Source organism: Mauremys reevesii, linkage group 5 (genome assembly GCF_016161935.1).
Source record: "Mauremys reevesii isolate NIE-2019 linkage group 5, ASM1616193v1, whole genome shotgun sequence".
Classification (NCBI taxonomy): Eukaryota; Metazoa; Chordata; order Testudines; family Geoemydidae; genus Mauremys; species Mauremys reevesii.
Window position 1 is genome coordinate 16,661,970 of NC_052627.1, and position 18,570 is coordinate 16,680,539.

The 18,570-nt window shown below is 40.4% G+C and overlaps 1 protein-coding gene across 2 annotated transcripts in view; it reads right to left on the reverse strand.

The window, feature by feature from the left end:
• Positions 1-934: 934 nt before the first annotated feature.
• Positions 935-18,570, reverse strand: part of ANTXR2 (ANTXR cell adhesion molecule 2) — a 164,849-nt gene continuing 147,213 nt past the window's right edge. For both annotated transcript variants that reach the window (XM_039541826.1, XM_039541825.1), the window contains one exon: positions 935-2,808. In XM_039541826.1, the coding sequence (XP_039397760.1) occupies positions 2,779-2,808 (30 nt within the window). In that variant the 3' untranslated portion in view covers positions 935-2,778. The remainder of the gene's footprint in view (positions 2,809-18,570) is intronic.

Sequence of the window (18,570 nt, forward strand, 5' to 3'; positions counted from 1 at the left end):
GGGGAAACCAGTGCAGATATCTGAAAAAAATTTCTGCTCAGCACCAACTGCTCTATGAAAAATTCAAAATTTCGGTGGTTTTTTTTTTAATAATCCTGGGTAGACAGCCATAGAGAACAAGCCATTATCATGGAATTTACATTTATATGGATATGTTAGAAAAAATGATTTATACACAGAAGATATGTTAGAAAAGAAATCTTCTTAAATTATTTGTTTTAGTTTGAAATACAGACTATTTAATCCAGAAAAACTGGCTTTTTATGGGCACTGTTGTTGGTAAATAAAGATTATTTTCCATGTACCTCAAAATAGATGTGGGATTTCATTAAAAATGGAAAACACGGGTTTATTTTAACTTTCTGCCTGAATGGCCCAAGAACTTCTGCCTGTTCTGCCTCAACATTCTAGAGGTGAGTGTGGGACGGCACCTGTGTTTTGGCAAACCTATTTAGTTTGATTATCGTCTTGAATTAAGGGATAAAAGTGCATCGATTTAACCAATGACTTGAAATCAAGAGAGTATTTGCTTGTGGTTGGTCTATGCAAAAAACAAATCACTCTTTTGTACATAAACACAGCAAGTCATTACTCCTCCCCTTCAAAAGAAAAAAAAAGTCCACTGTGGCATTGGTATCAGAGCTAGAATTCTGTGAATACTACAGTCGACAGAAAGCTCTTTTGGCATTTTATTGTTCTATTTATATTACTAATGCTACATATCATACATACGGGAGCATCTGACAAATCTGAAATAGTTGTGGGATAAGACAGTAGCCATTGGAGTTAGCCTGTGACATGCCTTCTTGGGAACACATGTGATCCCACAGGAAGGTGGGTCTATCGTTTTAAGCTGGTAGCTAAGAAGACTGTAAAGCCAGCAAAATAATGCTTTAACCGCGGAGGGAATAAAAAAAAGAAGTGATCACAGAAACTTATCTAAGAATTTTATTTATAATCTTTGTGCACACATGGCTGATGCTGATGATTCTACCAGTGACATAAATAAACTCAAGCAAAAGATGTAAGCAAGTGGATATATGTAAAGGCTTCTTTGGGCAGTGCCGCAAATTTGGACATCGACCAAGAGAATTATTTGTGTCCCTTGCAATTTCGATGAAGAGCACAAAGGGGATAATTAGACCAGGACGCTTCGCATCGCTCTTTCCATCTTGCGCACATGCATGCCCACCAAATGTGAAATGTTCGCCTTTTCCCCTCAAATGTGATGGTTGTTGAACTTATTTTTAGTGTCATTTGATAAGCCTCCCTGCTCGCAGAGAGACATCCCACTGACCCAGCCACTGGTCATTGTCTATACCAGTTCACATCAAAGCAGGCGCGCTTTGTCAGGTTTCGACTCGAATATCCATTTTGCATCTGAAGTACAGTATCGAAAGTGACTGGATCATTTGAGCCTTTTTCTTCAGCTGCTGCCTCCTTCCTCCCCCACAGTGTTTCCGCTCACGCTAACATAATTTGGCATTGGCGACGTGACACGACGCTGGTTTTTCTAAAAAATTATAATACATACATTGTCAATGTTTTGTGATGGCCAGTTCTCCTGTAAATTTAATTTGTAAATTGATGAAAGGAGGTCTTTTTCCACTGCTGAATCGTAGCCAATGCACAGTGCCCCCTCGAAAACCGAGTAATGCGCATACAGTAATAGGTCATTCAATGTCAAAAGGCATAAAAAAGATGAGCAAAATCTTCACAGGCTGCTGCTTGCTGTTGCTTTTAATTATATTAATTAAACTTTGAAATTCTCATGCAAAGAGAGTTGCTGGCTTGTGACGCTGAAGAGCCCTTGGAGATCTGGGGGGGAAAAAACCCCTGAGATACCAGCTTTGTGGCTACTGCTTTTTTTTAAATCTAAAAAAAATATATATATACATAAGCCTAGAACTGCTAGGTATGTTTATAGATGATGATGTTTTATGCGCTACTGAACTCTGAATGCAGGAAAGGGGAAAAAACCACCAGCCTCGGTGTCAAGGTCTTGACGCATCAGTCCCTCAAACTCTGCTCAAGATCTCTGGTTACAGGCTGTCTTCCTGTAGAATAACGCTCTATTAATTTTCTTCCTGTCCTGGGTGCATAATGAAAGAAAGGTGTCTTCAAAAACTAAAGGGCAAAGTCTTGCCTGCTACCAATACCTTGAGGCACCCTGTCTACATTTTGTCATGCGTGTGCACTTTTCAGCGCTAGAATGACAAGATTTCCAGTCAGAAGGTTCCCGTAAGGCACAATGTGATGGGGGACTCAGAAGGATTTTGTGACCTGACATAGCTGTAAGACAATGAACTTTTGTATTTGCTTAGCCTAGTGGGATTTTTTACCCTCCGCCTATGGCTAATAGTCCCTATTTAAATAACAAGTGCCAACTTTGCATCTGAGAGACTTTGCATCTCTACTGCGTCCTGAGAATTTGCAGTCCTTTTAAAATCAAAACAAAGCAAAATGATCTTTGGTTGTTTTTTTTTCCTCCCCCTGCACATGCGTACTGGATTTTCTATCAAAGCCTAAGCATGCAGGTCAACGCTTCTCTTTTTGTCACCGTTGCAAATCATGGAGTACGGTTGTAATGTAGTAGAACACAAGAACTTGGTGCAATAACACTGGCTTGGGGAAGAGTGGAACGGAAAACGCTTCTGAGCTAAGAGGCTCAAGCTGATCGAAGAAATTCGGGAACATGCTCAGTTGTCATTGGTTGCTTAAAGAATGGCAGAGTGGAAGTTTTTCGTCCTCGTATCCTCTTAGCCTCCTTTACTGAGTCTAAACGCGGGTAAAGTTAACACATCGGCCCTGAAGGAAAAAACAAAGAGACAATAATTTTAATTGGTGAGTGAAGTAATAAATACAAAGTAAGGATCCTTGAATACCAGTGCTAATGTGTCACATACAAACAATTACTTAAATGGGTATGATTTTGGAAATAACATGCATAAACAAATATGTTAAAACTTAAGATGGAAATCATCCAGAGCACTCCATCACATTTGGTGTACAGATTTATTATATAATTTCCTTATTAAGAGCAATGAGAAGATAAGTGCCATGTTTTGGATCCTCCAGAGGTCATTGCTAAGGAAGATTTAACACATCAAGTTCTGAATAATTGCTGGACACAAAAACAAACTCAACTCTGTTGTTCTGTTTTAAACACAATAAAATTAGATGATGTTCAAAGTTGGAGATTTTCCCTGTAACGGACAACATATTTCCCATTAAACTTGCTCCAAATAAACATGACTGCTAGTAAAGCATTGATGTTGTGTGGCTGATGCAGGTCCAGTAATTTTATTAAAAATAACCAGAGCTGCACATCTACATACAGGCTTTTGTACCAAACTGAAACTGTTCCCCATACTGTCTGGTTTATATGGATCTGAGAATATCATACTTAAACACAATGGGCCAAATCATTCTTGGTGTAGCTCTACTGACTTTAGGGGGGTTTAAATCAGGAATGAATTTGGTCCAAAAGTCATTCATCCTGCTGGGAGGTGATCACTGAGAAGAGACTAGTTATTTCCACAAGCTTGAGATAGAAAATAATTTTTACTTAAGGCTCTGGCCAGAGAGCGTATTGATGGCCACTCGTCAGCTGTGTTGTACTCTTCCCAGAAGGAGCTCCCTTTAAAGATGTCTCACTTGCAAAGAAGCAACACCTTCCTTTTCCAGGATGGAAAAGTGAAAGTTATACTGAAGCTTAGTTCAGAATTCTGTTATGGACAGTCCTAGTATTCTCTGAAAATGAATACGGTGTTATTAACATCTGCTAGTTAGGCTATGCCCATATTACAGCCTATTTCGGCATAACTTATGTAGCTCAGGGGGGTGAATAAACCATCCCCCGAGTGAGGTAAGTTGCACCGATGTAAGCACTCGTGTGCACAGTGCTATGTCAGCCATCAACATAGCTTCTGCTATACCCATCGGCACAGAGCGTCTTCACCAGATGTGCTGCAGGGGCATAGCTGCATTGGTACAGCTGCAGCACTGTACGTGTAGACATGGCCTAAGTCACAGCATTGGTTGAATACTTCATCTCTAGGTCCTCCACTAGTGAAAGATTCCTCCCCACCGACCTCCTGATACTGTTGGGTATGGCTGTGTACTATAAAATCATGGTCTGGTTCCTCAATCATAGAATCATAGAAGATTATGGTTGGAAGAGACCTCAGGAAGTCATCTAGTCCAACCCTCTGCTCAAAGCAAGACCAATCCCCAACTAAATCATCCCAGCCAGGGCTTTGTCAAGCCTGATCTTAAAAACCTCTAAGGAAGGAGATTCCACCACCTCCCTAGGTAACCCATTCCAGTGCTTCACCACCCTCCTAGTGAAAAAGTTTTTCCTAATATCCAACCTAAACCTCCCCCACTGCAACTTGAGACCATTACTCCTTGTTCTGTCATCTGCCACCACTGAGAACAGTTTAGATCCATCCTCTTTAGAACCCCCTTTCAGGTAGTTGAAAGCAGCTATCAAATCCCCCCTCATTCTTCTCTTCTGCAGACTAAATAATCTCAGTTCCCTCAGCCTCTCTTCATAAATCATGTGCTCCAGCCCCCTAATCATTTTTGTTGCCCTAATCAGAAGTCAATGCAATGTGTGGCTTTCCAGCAGGCACCAATACTTATGCGTTTGCCATAGAGCGTCTCTTTTGCCATAAACCAGCCAGATTGGATACCATTTTCATTTTAGAGTGCTGAGCAAACTCTACCCCATCTCTCTTACAGATTAACCACAACTTTATTTTTATAATGATCTTGTATAAAAGGACATTTGCACACTCAGAGGGAGATTTTCAAAAGTGTCAAAGTAATTAGGAGCACAAATTTCACTGAGTTTCATTGACTTGTGCTCTCAAATCCCTTAGGCCTTTCAAAAATCATTTTAGTTAATAGATGCTTTAAAGCTTTTTGGGGGGGGCTGGAAGAAATCAGGGACCTTGTCTTCTTAACTGTCTGTATCACTCAGCACATTTTAGAGCTCTCTAAATTCCTACAATACTACTAATAAATGATGCGTTTGAATTCATTTAAAGGAGACATTTAAAAGTAAATCACTGGTAAAATGAGCTAGTTTTTGAGTAAACAGATATACCAGTGTTTTGATCCTTTTTTTAAAATGATTTGTTGGCACTATTACTGTTTCTTTCTTTTTTTTTTCTTTTTTAACAGTATGCACTGGGTCCTCAGGAAAATCAGTCCAAAACTCCATGTTTAATTAATTTATTTTATAACTTTTTTTTATTAAAATACTTCTAACAAAAGGGTACCTGGGTACTACGTACAGTAACTTACCGGTAGTATTATTTGGCACCATTCAAGCAAGCATAAACAGATGTCAGACTTTGAGTGGTATGTATGGAGGCAGTGTTCTCCAGATGAACTGGAAGAATAAATATACAGTGCAGCACAGACCAAGGGAGTCTTTTTTTCATAATGCTTTTCTAATGAGTCTATGTCCTATTTTTCTTGTGATAAATATAACAAAGTGAATGCAAGGTTGGATTAACTGCGGAGTTTCCTTGCTGCCACAATGTTGATTATAAATGCAGAGAAGATGGAGAGAAGATAAAGTGTGCGAGCGTTAAAATATTCCATTGAAGGTAGAAGATAAAAGGCACCGTACATTTTCACATCTTGCGCCACAATTTAAAAAAAAATTAACTATAACAAAATGAGTGCTGTAGTAACGCATTTCTTGAGCATAAAGCTCAAAAGCTCTATGCAAATTCCCATAACAAAGCTACCCCTAAAGAAACAATAAAAGCAAGGAAGTTCACACCAAAGTGCAATGTGGTATGTGAAAAAGAGACACAATAAAACATTTGCAGAAATTAGTTCTTAGGCGAGCCCCAGTGAACCTTAGGTGAAGAGAAGCATGTTGGAATTTACCCTTCACCTCGAAATTCTTGCTTTTGATTGTTTTGTGTCATAGCCTTATAGTTCTTTAGATATATTTACTGGCACAAGAATGTATATGAATTTTGGATAAATACTTAGATTACTTTCCCTTTAGCGTGCAGATTTGAATGTCGTCAGGGAGGGACAATTCTTGGTCGGTCTGAGAAATGCGTTTTAGTGCACCAACATTTTACTTAAGGACTAAAATGACCATCAGTAAAATATGCTACTCTAGGTCTTCCTGCACAGAGTCAATGAGACCTTGTGAACACTTTGCTTAGCACTAAAAAAACCTGGCATTCATGAGCTTTAACACTTCTAAATACAAAATAACTCCTTAGTTATAAGGAAAGACACACTATCTAGCCATATAAGAGACTTCAAAATGTGGACCATGTGCAGCAAATCTGGTAAACTACATCCTCCTGCACCAGCCAAAATCATAACATACTATGAGGAGTAATTTTGGCGGAGGGCAACTTGTGTTTCTAACTCTGTTCTCACTGGGATCCCACCAGAAAAGTGGCTGCTGAGACTTCTGACCCCTCACCCCACCCATCCCCAGGTAAGTGGAGTTGTGGCAGCTTTGCAACCTGATCTACTGTTGGCCACCCACTTCCACTTTTTATATCATACTGGAGGTGTGCTTGGTTTCTTATTTGTTTAAAAAATACTTCAGATTATTATGAAAGCAAAACAGTGTTGAAACAGAGCTAATTTTGTAATTAAAAACATGGAAATGTCTTAAATTCTTACTGTGGGCTAAACGGCAAGAACAAAATAATAACTGGTGTGATTTGGTCAAATATTCAACCCAACTCCTGAGTTAGCTAAAAGTGCTCAAGTACTCCCCTTCTTCTGGGGCTGAGAACTCCGGCCAATATTTTCTCACGCGGGTATTGAAAGTTATGGATTTTAGTGCCTAACTTTTGAAAAGTTTGGTCTCTGCCCACACAGCCAAGCTATCCCTGGAGTTAAGGCACGAGCTGATTCTCAGTCTTTATCTATGAACCCACATCTGGTAGTAGCTTAGACTATCACCATGCCACCATGCTAGCTGGTGTATATTATGTATCGTCAGGTACTTGCACCTGGAGTTGTAACTGCCAATATTTATTTGCCTGCATGTTTATTCTCATTTTCTTATCGAAAAAGTGGCGGATGAGAGTTCTTAAATGGAAAAAAAATATAGAAGCAGCAATCTTTTGTGAAGAGACTGATACTCACATAAGACATCTGAAATCAGGATGTTGGAAAAGACAGTGAAAGTGCTAATTACTTTGAAGGTCAGGAATGTTGTACTGCCATTAATGTAACTGCAAGTACTCCATGCCAACACTGTACAGAACAAGTTTCATGTTTAGGTAATAGAATGTGACAAGGAGTGCATCTTTATAATGCCCACATACTAAGGGCACATTAAAAGGTACCGTATGAAGCCAATGTAAGTGGCCTGTTGTAATTAAACACTTTAACATGTAGTGTTTTACTATACATATGTTATAGATTACCGCTATTTGTTGATAAAATAGGAATGCTAGCAAAGCTTTTTCTTGATCTTGTTTGCAAGTTTAATACATTTACATAATTGTTTCCACTGAATGCTGCCTTATAATACAGATGAGGAGGGGAAAGAAGCAAATTCTTAAAAGTAATTGCAACATGCAGATTATCATGACTTTCCCCGCTATTTAGATATATTAAAATTGCCACAGAAATGGCCAAAACATCTGTGGAATAGTCTTAGCCTCCAAAGATGTTTAACAAATTGATAGTAATCCTGGGCTGCAATCCTGCAGTTTGCTGCACCCACACAGAGCCCTTCAGACATCAGTGGTGCTCCATGCACAGTGGATAGCAGGGATTGGGGCTATATTTTATTTCTCTCCTTTACACGTCAGCCCTCCTATTCAGACAGGGAAGACGGACAATGGCATTGTCCCCTGATAAGGATGCAGAACTATCAGTTGAGGGATTAGGCCACTGAGGGTCACCTGATCGGTGTGCCTGCAATCAGGACCACACCTGAAAGGCTAGTTTTCCGAAAACAGTTTTCCCTTCTTTCTTTTTTCCACCTGGTTAGCAAACAACTTCTCCCCCTTTATTTTGCTACCAGGATATCCAGGCCCACGGCTAGCACTTCGTTATGTTAACAGGTACCACAATAATCTATTACTTTTTTCCTATTTAGGCAAGTTGAAAATACTACTGAAATGGCTGAAAAGTATTTTTTATTTTTACAGGAAAATATAAGCCATTTTGACGTTATAATTTTAAATCACAAAAGGAAAACATACAAAAAAGAGGCTCAATCATTTAGATAATTCTTATAGTTGCAAGGGAAGCAAGGAGTTAAAAGGAAATGACCTAAGAGTAAATAGATCACTTATGTAAACACACTCAATTAAAAGCTATATTTTGAATACATGCGTTACCGTGTGCTTTTTTTAAGCATGATGGAATCCTTCAAACCCATACTTAAGCAAGCACTTTAACTTGCAGGTTTGCAGTACTGGGTGTATAGTTTACAAATCCTGCCTCGCCTTGACCAGCATGGAGGTTCCCCTGGGAGAGGGACTAGTTCTGTTCCACTGTGCTAGGATTGGTGGGATTTGGGGATCATGGCAAGGTGCCCGGTTCTGTAGTAGCTGAGCAATGAGCTTTGTGGTGGATGAAGGGATCTGACCTATTATTTATTATGGCCTCGTATCCTTCAGTTTTAGTTGTCCTTCACCCTTCTGAGGTTCTAGGGCCAGGCAGACTGTAGTAACTTCCAGGATGTAGTAGCCAGATTTAAAAAGGGGTCTTATTAATGAGTCAGGGTAACCCAACAGCTAGAAAAATGTCATTGCTGTGATATGATAGGTACATATATCATGTAATATTTAAACATTATCAGGTATCCAATCTGAAAAAAATCATAAAAAGAAACATAACTCAAAGAAACATACTCTAATTTTGACCAAAAATGGCAGAACGCTTCTAAATACAATTGCTAATGCCACTATGTACTCAGAATAGTACTGTTTTGGGACGTTTGGGAAATATTTAGCCGCAGGTGATATATTTTATGCATTTTCCTGTACTTTTTGGCCTTCGGTTAAAGCAAACGTTCTTTAGTAACATGACTGTATGAGTGTGTTTGTACCCTGTAATGCATCAAAATATTTGTCATTTGTAGAATGGACTGACTTGAGAAATGTTTTTCTGTCTAGTTTATATTTTATGAATATTGGCTACAGTCCAATGATATCTGCACCGGCAACTGATGTTTAATATATTGTACACTGGGGGAAGGCAACCTATGGCATGCGTGCCGAAGGCAGCACGCGAGCTGCTTTTCAGTGGCACTCCCACTGCCCAGGTCCTGGCCACCAGTCTGGGGGGGGGGGTTCTGCATTTTAATTTAATTTTAAATGAAGCTTCTTAAACATTTTAAAAATCTTATTTACTTTACATACAACAATAGTTTAGTTATATATTATAGCCTTATAGAAAGAGACTTTCTAAAAACGTTAAAATGTATTACTGACATGCGAAACCTTAAATTAGAGTGAATAAATGAAGACTTGGCACACCACTTCTGAAAGGTTGCCGACCCCTGGTGTACACCATGATGAAATGTTTTCAGGATACATTCCACTCTCTGGGCCAATACTGAACCTATGTCGTGCATGATGAAATAATTTACTGCAAAGCCCAGTTGATTCAACACAAATTTGACAATGACCACCCTGAGATAGGAGGCATGCATCGTGTAATGAATGTCATGGATATATAGGCAGCGTGATGCAGGAAAATGGGTTTGAAGACAGTATCTATGGCATTTCATTCATCAGCCGTGCTCTAAAAGGGAAAGCATATAAGCATGGCATTAGAACCCACAAGCTTAGGAATGAGGCAATGGCTCGCTTGAAATAGATGGTACGAGGCGATTCCATAAACAATGATGTGCTCCCAAAAGATGAGTAAAGATGCAGCTTGCAGAAAGCTTGAACATGCACTGAAGTATTTGAAGATGTGCACACAGAGAAACCAGAGTGGAAGCACAGAATGCTCGGGCAGACTTCATGGCAGCACCCAATCATTTCACCAGCCCATGGACACTTGTGTTATCTAAGAAAAGAATTGTTCAGATATATTTCTGTTCTGGGAAAACTACGTAATGGATTTCTCCCACCCAACTACTGATGGATTATGTAGCAGTAAAGAGAGACAATTAGAAGTCCATGGAGCTTGATATGGGATATTTTGCAGAGATGATTCCACTTGACTTCCAGTGCAGCCATGTGAATTATGCTAGATGGGGTTGTACAAACATAGCAAAAGCCAGACTTCCAGAGGAGCAGAAGCCTGATATGTATCATGCCCTCATTGATAGGGAGCAGTGTACTAGACTGCCAGACCCTTCCATGGCGTATGGTATGGTATGACATGACTATCAAACAGTCTCTCAACAAGGACTATGGGAAGTGCCATCATCTTTGTATAAAAGATAAAGCTCTGACCAAGTATCTGACTGCATATTTTAAGGCAGCTGTAACAGCTAACAAAACAAATGTGCGGAATGCAGCATTCAGCAACAGATCTCCACAAAGAAGCTACCACAAAGAATATGGCAGCAGAGGAAAGTGCTGTCCAAAAGTTGAGATGTAAAGTATGACAAATCCTGTTAGCACTGAACCTGGGACAAGCTCAGAAAACAAACAGTCACTTGTGAACACTGTAACGTCTACTGTGGACCCACCTGAAACTGCAGGAAGTTTGTGCATTATGAGAGAGAATGGCACACAACAAGCAAAGCAGTTTGTAAGCAGTAGACTGCAAAGGAGTGAGGTAGACCTCTTTGATCCCATAAAAGGGCATAATCTCAAATCATTTGGAAATCTCAACAGAACAATCAAACAAAAGATGCACACAGCACAAGCAATAACTATTGATCATCACATATTCAGCAGGCAGACAATTATTGGCTAGTCCAGAGATGCTGATATCCAGGGTCTGATGAAGTATAAACTGGCACTTGTCCCACTTCAACTTGGATAGATCTCTAAGACAGAACCAAAAGAGCAACACACTGTCTTGGCTGGAGAAAAATCTGTCAATAGTTGAGCTATCAGCATCTGAGGAGCCAACATTAGCTATTATTGCCCTCATGGTGCTTCTGCAGATGGTGTGTACTGATACTGCCAAGTACAAAACTTTTGGGGAGCTCCTTGATCAGCTGATGATCATTTATCCTTGGACTATCTTGGGCTACACCCACACCTCAAATACTGCATGAGATTCTGGTTGCTCCATCTCACAAAGATACATTAGAGATGGAAAAGATACAGAGAAAGATAACAAAAATGACTAGGGGTATGGAACAGCTTCCATATGAGGAAAGATTAAAAAGACTCGGACTGTTCGGCTCACAAAAGAGATAATGAAGGCGGGATATGACAGAGGTCTGTAAAATCATGAATTGTGTGGAAAAAGTGACTAGAGAAGTGTTTTGTACCCCATCAGATAACACAAGAACCAGGGGTCACCCAATGAAATGAATAGGCAGCAGGTGTAAAACAAGCTTAAGGAAGTATTTCTTCACACAACACACAATCAACCTGTGGAACTCATTGCCAGAGGGCGTCATGAAGGCCAGAAGTATAACTGGGTTAAAATAAAGAATTGGATAAATTCATGGATGTCCATCGATAGCTATTAGCCAAGGTGGTCATGGATGCAATTCATTCTCTGGGTGTCCCTTAAACCTCTGACTGCCAGAAGCTGGGACTTGAAGACAGGGGGTTGATCACTTGAAATTGCCCTATTCTGTTCATTCCCTCTGTAGCATCTGGCACTGGCCACTGTCAGAAGACAGGATACTGGGCTGGATGGACCATTGGTCTGACTCAGCATGGCCATTCTTATGTTCTTATGACTAAAATGTCAATACACTTCTGTTGATGGTGACAATTATATAAATGAAGAATCAATCAAGTATGGTGAGAGTGCCTGCAGAGGAAATGTCCAAATGCAAGAAGTTTGGTGTGCTCCAATGCATGCAACTGTGACAGTGACAACTGTAGCAACAGAGTATTGAACACATCAGATAGATTCTGAGGGGGGAGCGGTAGAAATGTTTCAACTATCTGCAAATTACTGTCACTATTTTAGTAACGAATATAGCTCAGAAGGGTGTTGCATTAGACATTCAGCAGCTCATAGTTATAGGCAGAGGTTACGTAAGAGTACATGGTTATACTTATGTCCTTGGACAACCAGATAGTGCATATATATATATTAGCCCCAGATTTGTGTATATATACTGGTTACAAATCTTACATATATAATAAGGAGCAATGGTCTCAAGTTGCAGTGGGGGAGGTCTAGGTTGGATATTAGGAAATACTATTTCACTAGGAGGGTGGTGAAGCACTGGAATGGGTTACCTAGGGAGGTGGTGGAATCTCCCTCCTTAGAGGTTTTTAAGGTCAGGCTTGACAAAGCCCTGGCTGGGATGATTTAGTTGGGGATTGGTCCTGCATTGAGCAGGGGGTTGGACTAGATGACCTCCTGAGGTCCCTTCAAACCCTGATATTCTATGATTATCAATTGTATTTAGAAGTTTTCTACCAATTTTGGTCAAAATTAAACTACGTTTCTATGAGTTATGGCTCTTTTTGTGATTTTATGATTTTTTTGGATTGGGTGCCTGATAATGTTTAAACATTACATGATATAGAAAAACTACACTACTTCCAGCATCTCCATCCATCCTAGTGGTGACTACCAGATACCTGTCTAACATGTGGTAGCAATGAAATTTTTCTAGCTGATGGGTTGCCCCTCAGTGCCCCAAATGGGCCAGGGCCAGTAGATTAAAGACAAAACTGTCTTTGGAGGAAGGTTCCTCCCATGTTCTCATGTGCAGATCCCAGCTCTCAGCTAAATATTTAGGTGGGGCACTGGGGATTAGATTGACTATTTGCACGACACCTTTCATCAGAGGACTCAAAACACCCTATAAATATTAACTATCAAAACAGCCCTGTGCTGCCAATATTAAATATTAATAAATCATAAAAAGTACAATGTCCTATAGATGGGTAAATACAGAAGGTAAGAATCTGATTTTCAGAGATGCCGAGCTCCTGTAACTCCAAATGGAGTCAAATGGGGAGTTGCAGGTGCTCACCAGCTCTGAAAATCAGGTCTTAAATTATTTACCCAATGTTACACAGTGAGTGTGAGTTGGTTCAGTGAAAAGAACCCAGGAGTCTTGGTTGCAGCTCCCAAGCTCCTGCTCTAAATCAGCAGACACGCTCCCTCATGTAACAGGGTGGTGATATTTATTAGATAATTAAAATAAGACATCAGAATATTAAATTATTGTTCTGACCAATTTGAACTTTGGTTAAAGTGTATCAAACGTAAGTTATTTTTGGCATCCAGTAGTAAAGCCTGCTTGCACGATGAACCTAATAACATAGATGAATTATCATCACAGCCATGTTACCGCTGCCAGCCCATGTGGTGGCTTAATGTTTCACTCATGTCCCCGTACTCAATTAAACAATCAATACAACCAATTTGAATTGAGATGTATCATGCCTTGTAAATCATTGGGTCATAAACCTTAACAATACCAACATGTAGTCAGTATAAAACTGAACTAAATGAGTGTCTTAGGGCTACAGTAATTAAAAAGTGAGTTATGCAAGCACTCCACGATTTTCCAACAGGAGATGGGAGTCACTTGGATGCACTGGATTCAACATTTTAAAAAAAGAACGAGAACTGTTTTGTGGGTGAATTGTAATTCCTGTAGGAACTACAGGAGCAGAATATGCTGAACATTTTTTTTAAAAGGGAGTGGGGGAGAGAGAGAGAGAGATCCAGGAACAGTTTCATGCAGACAGCAGTAATGATCATTTTATGTCACTTCACAATAATTTGCTATATTTGAATATCTTAAAATAATGTTTCTTCTTAGCTGACTGGGCAATAAGGGTACATGTCCTTGGCACACATTGCTTTCAAAGGGAACGGATGAACGTGTCAAAGTGCACAATAGGGCAGGGCCGCCCAGAGGATTCAGGGGGCCTGGGGTCTTCCCGCCGCTGAATTGCTGCTGAAGACCCAGCACTTCGGCGGTGGATCCTGGCATGGAAGGACCCCCCGCCGTCGAAGACCCGGAGCGGAAGAAGCTCCAGGGGCCTAGAGCGAGTGAAGAACCCCACTCAAGGGGCCCTGAAAACTCTTGTGGGGGCCCCTGTGGGGCCCGAGGCGAATTGCTCCACTTGCCCCCCCGCCCCCCTCCCCGGGCGGCCCTGCAATAGGGCACAAGGTACCAATGCAAAAAAGGCAAAAGAATGTCTATTGTTGAAATGTCCATGTTCCTTTTCCTGTGTGACCTACAGAACAGCTGCTACACTGGAACAATGCAATCAATATACCAGGGAGGAATGTCTTGTGGAGTGCACTGTGTTAGAAGCCTGGAACTCAACTAATCTGTTGACTCTAACGATAAAGGATAAATCGCTTTTGTGTGTATGTGTGGTGGACAAATGTTCTTTGATCCCAAAGACTCATAACAATCATATTTTGCATTTATATAAGACTTCTTAAGCCAAATTCACAGTGGAGGAACAGAGTGCAACTCCATTTCCTTCAGTTGAGTTGTGCCCACATACATCATTGGTGCATTAGGCCCTATCTTCCCAAAACACTGTACATTAACTCTAGGCACTCTTGATTTATGTACATATGTATCATACTAAATACATGGTGGGGAGGGAGGGAAGGACACTAAGAATTTCTTGAAAGAGAAAGAAATGTCTAACTTTGAGACACCTGAAAATGTTTTTGATTGGTCAAACTGAGAAGATGGTATGGTTGACAAAACACCTTGTCTGGATGTCTTTGAGAAAGACACATGGTCAGTGTCTTTGGGGGACTCTGAAATCCTCAGATTTGGGGAATCTCATAATCTCATTCAAGAGACAGTACCTTACCCTCTGGACTTTGGGGGAATCCCTTGATTTATCCAGGCCACAAATAGACCAATGTGGACGTCAGCTCATTGCCACCGGAGATGTGAGATTGAGGACAGCTAAGGCAGAGTACTCAGCTCTCCCCAGCGTGAAGGAGGGTTAGTGGGAATGGCCTCAGCCTGCCAGCCAGATGGCCTTCCAGACCAGGAAACCAGCAGGGTCCTGAGGTTAAAGCACACCTGACTGTAACTCACCGGGCGGTGCCCTGTATCTTGCCTGCTGCACACAAATCAAGCAAGCACCAAGGAGACAGATGTTTCCTCTTTCCTATCTTTTCTCATATCCCCGTGTGCTTGCCTTTGTCATAAACCTCACAACAAAAACTACTAAGCTGAAATCCAAGAGTAGATGGACTTTTTTCCCCCCGCCAAGAAATGCTTTTAGTACCTGCAAGAGACTTTTTCATTTAACATCTTCCCCTGTGAAGGACTTTACTGAATGGAAATGAAAGAAAGGAACACTATCCTGAAATCAATAATTATTTAACTTGTGAATACCAAATATCTTACGTTTTCTGTGTTGCTTTTCTTTATTGGGTGTTTCATAAATGTTTTAAAAGGTATCTACAATGTGGTTTCAATAGTAAAAACAAACAAGAATCTCTTTATACAAAACCCTGCACCCACAGCTGGCTGTTTAATGTTGTTACAAGGGTTCTAATAATTTTTTTTAGTCTGTTATCCCTTTATAACACTACCATTCTACAAGTAGAGTTGTGCTGACAGACCCACACTCCTTTTTAGCACCGCAGAAAGTTGAATGCAGCAATTACACTCAACTCTGAATAGGGCTTTAAATCATTCTCTTACTATTTACATAGCTGGACTCTCCTGCCTAGTCATATTGTCTTAAGAAATACTCCCTACCCACCATCTCTGAATATTTTTTCTTCTCTATGTTTCGCTTCACTTGCAATATTCTCCAGTAATTCAAAAGGAGGGGTGGGGACGTGGGCATAAATCTGGAGAATCATGGAAGCTGGAGATGGAATGGATTATGTTATCCATCCCTCTTCCAGTGCTGAACTGTATATTCTCAAGCACTCTGTCACACAACTGTACATTGTCCTTTGTGCATCTGATTTTGCTGCTTTAATACATTGAGCTACTATCAGTCAGCCTCCGAAAATGTTCCCTGTTCATTACGGAATGATTCAGCATGCAGCTTATACCTTATGTGAACAATTTCATTCTTCAAGCAGCTTCACTTATTGAATTCTTTGTTACTGTTGTTTTCCACAACAGATTTTGTTGGTTTTTTTTAAAAATTATTACTATGCCATACAATATGTCAGCTGTTTTCTACCAGCCTGGCTCCTTTAGGTCCTGACCCTCCTCCTGCTGATGTCAATGTCCAAACCCCAACTGATTTCAGTGGGAGCAAGATAGGACCCGTAAACTCCCGAGTCCAAATTCAACCTTCTTGCCCAGTTCAGTGGGAGCTGAGGACGCTGGGCATTTTGTAGGAGGTATTTGGAACCTGGGAGGATCACACCTGGGGTACTCTACGCTAGGATCTGTGGATTAAAACACAGCTGCTGATACCCATTACCCATGTGAACTCTCCAAGCCAATTCCTCAAAGATCATGTAACCATGAGAAATGTCAGTAAAAATAAAAGAAAATATTTTGGAATATTACTCTTTTAAATCAGCTTTCTAGATTTCTCTTATATAAATCCTATTCTCACAATGTTATTGCAGTTCTTCATCTACTAGCCTTTCTGTTAAGCCTGAGTTCCAAAACCTGAAAAAAATGGTCTCTCTCTATAGCTCTTCCATAGGTCTGCTGGGATCACTGGTGCAATGCTGATTTTCAGCAGCTGAGAACCTGGATCCCCTACATTTTAATTTTTTTGAACATTGTCCACATCAATCAAACAGCACTTGGCCTTAGTTTCACTTTCTATCAGGTATCACAATTGGGAAGGTCAAATCCATGTTAGCCACTTCCAAAATCTAGCTCTTTTCAAGAGGGTCTGAGTTGTTTAGGTCTTTCCTTGGGGGAAAGACTTGGAATACAATGGCTGGGGAACTTCTTGCCTCTGGCAGGGAGATCCACACTGGGAGTCCAGTCAGCTGCTGTGCTCTCAGTGGGGACCTGGGACCTGGTGGGCAGCAGGGCTCCCTGTGGGGACCCCGGGCGGGGGGAGGGGGACAGCCCAAACTGGGAGGCTGGTGGAGTTATTACGTCGGTGTAGTAGGGCACTTACATCGGTGGGAGCAAGGCTGTTGTGTAGACACTGACATAGTTAGGTTGACATAAGCTGCCTTATATCGACCTAACTCTGTGGTGCAGATCAAGCTCCTGACTGATGATAGGACAACAGTGAGTGCTGATGTATCTGTTTCAGGTTAAGTACCAGACCCCAAATGTGTTGCAGTATTTAGAAACTGACATCACTGATTTCCTCTCTCACTGTAGCCAACAAAAGCAACACCAGTCAGAGCCTGGTCTACGGGGCATTAACATTCTACTGGCATTAACATTCTTGTGCTCTATACTAGCTCCCTGCACTGGATGTATTTCACCGCTGTAACTGTTATAATATTACACTCACCTCGTAAATCTCTGGTGACAAGCTGGAGCATACAACTGGAGTTCGGTTTATAGTTTTTTAAAAACACCGATAGCTGATTTATACATTTACTTTGGAGAGGGGATTATTGAACATCCATGTTCTGTACAGCTGTAAACAGTTTTTAAAGTTTTAAATTGGAGTTCCTTTCTGTATCTCGCACTGTCTTATGCACTCTCTAGCTAATAAAGAGGTTCAAATAATCCCCAGTGTCAAGGGCTGACAAAGACGGAACATCATATAATCCTGTTTTGTAGTTTTGCTGATAAAAAACAATATACTGCACAACCAAGGTTTTAGTGTTAACATTACCACGCTTGCAGATGCATATTGCTGCAAATATCTGTTATAGCTGAAACTCAACTGTTTAACATACATTGTAATATTCAATTTCCAATCCCTGTATATGTTTTATTATTACACACAAGACAATCCACCATACATTAATTCAGTTCTATACCTGCCAGCTGTTATTTCTGACTATAGATGTACTCTAATTAGGCACTCATGCAACTTACAAGAAAGAAAGAAAGAAAGAAAGAAAGAAAGACCTGATCAGGCCCTGAATGACATTCACAGTCCATGAACCATTATAATCTGGTGGATATTTAGTACCTGGGGAACAGTGGCTTGCAGTATTTTCAGACTAACGCAGCAATGAGTTCCCGGTATTATTACTGCTATAGAAAGTTGGCATGAGTACTATTTTCTGAAGCTGCATATGTACTAAAGAAACTGTTGATAACATTTCTTTTTTAACTATCCCTTTCTTTAACAATTAATTATTGGCTGAAATGTCACCAAGCAAGATACGATAAGATCAAAATAAGTTTAATGGCAACTGCGGAAAAGAGGTTACTGAGGAAAACAGAAAGGAACATAAACTCTGGCAAGTGTAAAAGTATAATTAGGTAGGCCAAAAATAATTTGAAGAGCAACTAGCAGAAGACTCAAAAACTAACAGGAATTATTATTTTTTTTAGCCTGCCAAAGCAGAAAGCCTGCCAAAAATTCAGTGGGACCACTGGACGATCAA